This window comes from Pollachius pollachius, assembly GCF_949987615.1.
Source record: "Pollachius pollachius genome assembly, chromosome: 19".
Taxonomy (NCBI): Eukaryota; Metazoa; Chordata; class Actinopteri; order Gadiformes; family Gadidae; genus Pollachius; species Pollachius pollachius.
The window spans coordinates 8158710-8163709 of NC_136952.1; the positions used below are offsets into that span (position 1 = coordinate 8158710).

At 42.2% G+C, this 5000-nt stretch overlaps 1 protein-coding gene across 1 annotated transcript in view; it reads right to left on the bottom strand.

The window, feature by feature from the left end:
- LOC307090234 (ubiquitin carboxyl-terminal hydrolase 54-like) overlaps positions 1 to 5000 on the bottom strand; it is a gene marked incomplete at both ends in the record, with an annotated part of 38149 nt that overhangs the window by 21207 nt on the left and 11942 nt on the right. The window contains 3 exons of the mRNA XM_079756808.1: positions 3206 to 3288; positions 4085 to 4198; positions 4802 to 4936. Coding sequence (XP_079612934.1) covers positions 3206 to 3288; positions 4085 to 4198; positions 4802 to 4936 — 332 coding nt within the window. The remainder of the gene's footprint in view (positions 1 to 3205; positions 3289 to 4084; positions 4199 to 4801; positions 4937 to 5000) is intronic.

Sequence of the window (5000 nt, forward strand, 5' to 3'; positions counted from 1 at the left end):
GGAATTGACATCAGAGCGGACAAATTGGCGCTCGCGGCAAAACGTGCCGTGTGCTGTTCACGTTGACGCCTAACGCAAAGGAACAGGTGCAGCTCCTCAATATGATGTGTACTATATTCTCTCTATATACATTCTAAAATACGTTCTCCTCTCCATGTACCCACTTGTATGCCTACTATAAACCAACATGGTTGTAACTATTAACTATTCTTTAGGATAGCATGCTGTTCGATGCGTCCTTGGTAACACTTTGCAATAAGGGTTGATTAAATAATCATATATTAACATTAGTTAATAGTAATAAGAATTAACAAACAATTAACTAACAGGTAATAAAAAAATGTAACTAATGGTCTAGTAATCATTTATGAATGGTGTTTATGTTTACAAATGGTGTTCATGTTAACGATGGTATTAAATATTACATTATTTAACCTTAAACATAACCTTAACCCTAATCCTATCCCTTATGCTAATGCTTTATAACAAGGCTTATTAATAAGCTACAAGCTAATCACTATTGTTAATTAATGTAACCTTAATGTAAAGTGTGACGCATTACTTTATAATGGCTCATTATTCCCTGTTAGATTGGTTGGGCTGTCTTGGTATTACAGTTTTTCTCAATCGGTAAAACACGTTTTCTGAAACTAGCTCAATTTCTCAAAACTCTAAACACAAACCTGAGAAGAGTTAATCCTTTTGTCAAAACTACACAATTTTTTCTCAAAACTGTTTTTTTCCACCAAACAGTCAACTCAGCTATCAAATGAATATCTCTTAGAGAGTATCAATTAAACACTGGTGTGATCAATTCAAAACACTTCCATCAAAATACAATTTACATATGTTTTGGCTTTATGAGGCCATGTTACATATTCCAATGTATATAATTGCTTGGAAATAGCTTTCTTTTTTAAATTTGCAATTAGGTGGTACATATAGTATAAAGACTGTTGCCATATTGTTATACAATACTGTGAATATATCATATAAATATTGCATTGACACAATCGTATCAGAATAGGATACAATGCATATTTGTCTATCCAATGAGCTCCAATGGGCTAGACTCTCAATCCCAGCTTCATACTGTACACCTATAGTTGATGCAGCAACATTGTTCTGACAATACACCAATGTTACCTATTTTGCCAAATTACAGTACATTAATTGAACTGATAAGTAAAATGAAAAACATTACAGTAAGAAAATGTTAAGAATGTCTATCGGGGGATGTAATGTAATGATGTTATGTAATGATGTAATGATGAAATCAGTGATGAAGTACAAGTACAAAAAGGTAACAAAGCAAATATATATTTTTTACTGTAATACAGTAAAATGTTCAGCTGAACTGACTGCATAAATAGCTTTTCGTAGTCCAACAAAAAACAAAAATAAGAATATAAATGAGGTGAACAGATCTACATGTAAATCAGTATGTATCCCACCTCCAATCCTGATCAGGCCAAAGGGCCATATCTACAACACTGTAGAGCTCACGAGTCCTCTTTAATGCTCTGACACCTGATTGAAGTGTTTTGTGAGTTTGAACAGGTGAGAAGTAAGTTAGACTTAATGGTAATTAGTTGTTGCGTTTTGAAGGCCAGTGTGATCCAGGTGAACCAAGTGTGCTAAATGATGAGATTTGTGCATAGAGTTTAGCAAAAATGTGAAAACAGTAGAATTGTGCTTAGAGTTTAGCAGTCTGGAGTCTTGTAGTTGATACATGAGCTTCAAGTTTTCAAAAATTGTGTGCATAGTTCCATTTTTTGTGTGTATACAATGGAGAAAAACTGTAAGCATTAATGACTGCATCTAAAGCAACCACATTCACACTAGTATTGAGTTTGTTTGCACATGGCTGTAGCTGTAATCATCATATCATGGCGAATGGTATCCCTCATGTCTCTGCTCTGTAGACTTATTTAAACATAGCTTACTCCTCAATATGTCGTGGAAAAGTACCTCCAAATTCGGTAAGGCAGGCTTTGGATTATTATTACCTGAGCTGAACTCTCTCTCACCCTTCTCCAATGTGCAGTCTTCTGCTAACTCTTAAAACCCCACACTCACTGGCTTGACAAACGGAGACGGTGATACAACACTAGAGCAAAGATGGAGGAGGGGGTGGGTGGAGGGGAAATATTACACCAAACATTGAATGCTGAAGTATCTCGCCTTAACACTCGGTACCAGTTTGGAATGAGCTACGCTCGCAAAGAGCACCTGTAGCTGACCGCAACTGACCGACCGAAAAGGCAAAGACAAACCAACCATTATAAAACCAACAACATTGGCTCTAGCTACTGCGCTAGGTTTAGCGAGCGAGTTGCTTCAATGCAGTGTTCTGAAGCGATATAATCCTGCCCACTTTGTGCCTGTCCCTTCCCGTTTCCCCTTTACTTCCTGGCACCTCCGTCTGTGGCCCCTCGCTACGCAGTGCCAAGAGGCAATAGAGACGTGTATTTGCACAGGATTTCCAAGCCAGTGTTGTACTTATGGATTTATGTGCTCAGCCTTCCCCCGCCGCCCACACACACACACACACACACACACACACACACACACACACACACACACACCACGCATCCTCCCTGCCCTTCTGCCTTCCACCGCTGCCCCACCCCCGTTCCACCCACTGATTGATTACAAGCCGACCCTTTCTTTTATCTCATTGACTCGAAGCGTGCATGCTTTATTTGTTTGTTGGTTTGGGATGCAAACAGCTGTGGGGAAAGCAAGCGCCCCTTCTGCAGACCGCCCGGGTGTGCAGGTGTGTGCAAACGGCCCCTCAATAGCATTCACCTGAGTGAAGACGTGTGTGTGTGTGTGTGTGTGTGTGTGGGGGAATCAATGAATCAATGACCTTGCATTGATTCATCAGACTATTAGGCTGATGGTGAAAGACACATACACATGCTCCCTTATTTCTAAGGGTGTAAATGTTTGTGAAATTGTTTGAGCCTGGTGTGTTTATGTGTTTGAATGTGTGTTTGTGACTGTGTGGGTGTGTAGGTTTGTGTGTGTGTGTGTGTGTGTGTGTGTGTGTGTGTGTGTGTGTGTGTGGTTAAATGGGACTGCAGAGAAAAAGGGAACATGCTGTACCCTCTTTCCCCACTACCTGCTCCACCTTGCTGGTATATATACTGCAGTGCGTGTGTGTGTGTGTGTGTGTGTGTGTGTGTGTGTCTAGTCTTACCAGAGGGATGTAGTGGAGATGTAATGAACCATCTGAATGAAGGGCAGGGGGTCCGATGTTGCTCCACAGCTGTTACACACACACTGCAACCACACACACACACACACACACGCACACACACATGCACACACAGATTCAAAGAAAGTGAGATGAAACAAATCATGTACTTTATTGCAACATTTTTACAGCAGTTATTTCTTTCCACCAGAATCACCGAATGGACAGCTTTATCCGTCTCTACGACCCGACTTCATCTATTTTAAATGACTTTAAACTCCACAAGATAAAACATAACATTGGCTCGGACATGGTTGGCCAAGGGATACTTTCTGTAGTTATGGTCTGATATTAAAGCAAATATAGCAGAGCTTATAAAATAAGTATACATAATTGGCTGCGTTCTGGGACCGGGGAGAGTCGTTAGCTCCCGTTCCTTGACAGCCATGGTATTTAAACACAGCTATCCCATCATGGTTGTTCATGGTTCTGCACGTGTGTGTGTGTTTGTATTTGTGTGTATGTGTGTGTGTGTGTGTTTGTGTGTGTGTATACGTGTGTCTGTGTGTGCTTGTTTGTGTGTGTATGTGTGGTGTTTTTGTTCCTGTCCCCCACACTCTTCAATGAACATATCATAGGTAATATACCTTGTGTGTGTGTCTGTGTGCGTGTGTGTGTGTATTTGTGCGCGTGTGTGTGTGTGTGTATTTGGTGTTCTCATCCTAGTCCCCCACATTCACTCACTTAAAAATAAAAGGCTTTAGTTAAAATGTTGTCAAAAGCTGTTTTGATGACACAGCTATCAGATCATGGGTTTTCATGGTTCTGCATTTGTGTGTGTGTATGTGTGTGTATGTATGTGTTTTGGTGCTGCAGTCCCACCTGCTCAAAGAGAGTCATGGCAAACTTCTGGTGTGGTATGCAGTGTTTGGCCGTGCAGATGTCCTCTCTGCTCTCGGCACTGATGTGGAAGTGGATCCGCATCAGAAGATTCTCCTGAACACACCACAGGATAAGAAAGGAATAAGACTCACATGTAGACAGACAGACAGACAGGCACACAGACCGGCAACGGACAGACAGACGGACAGACAGATAGATCAATTAATAGAAAGAACGATAGACAGATCAATCGACCGCGAGACATATATATGTGTATATATACAATGTATGTGCACTTCTGTGTGCTTTACGGGGTGTAGCTGCTAATCTGACCATGGCAGCAGTTTCTATGTTTCATAAGAAGCCGACGGATATCCTGACCAAATACATTTACGACCAATCGATCAGAAGGCTGCGCTCGGTCGTAAACACATAAACACAAATATGTCCTTCTCCCTCTCTCTCTCTCACTCCCACACACACACACACACACACACACACACATTGCTTTTGTGCGTGCGTACGGGCGTGTGGGCCTGCCTGCCTGCCTGTGTATGTGTGTGTCTTTCTGTGCGTCTGTGTGTCTGCCTGTGTGTGTGTTTGTGTGTCTGTGTTTGTGTGTCTGTGTCTGTGTGTCTGTCTGTCTGTCTGTCTGTCTGTCTATGTGTCTGTGTGTGTGTGTGCGTGTGTGTGTGCACATGCAGTCTGCCCACTTACGAAGCACTCAGCGGCGTCGTCCATGATGCCGAGCTGGAAGCGCTGCTCGTCCTGGAAGGTCTTGGCCAGGGCGCTGCGCAGCGCGTCCGACGGCAGCACGCGCTCGCTGCTGAACTGGAACTGAGCGAAGATGCTCTGCAAGCACACACACAAACACACACACACAAACACACAGACACACAGACACACCAAACACAAA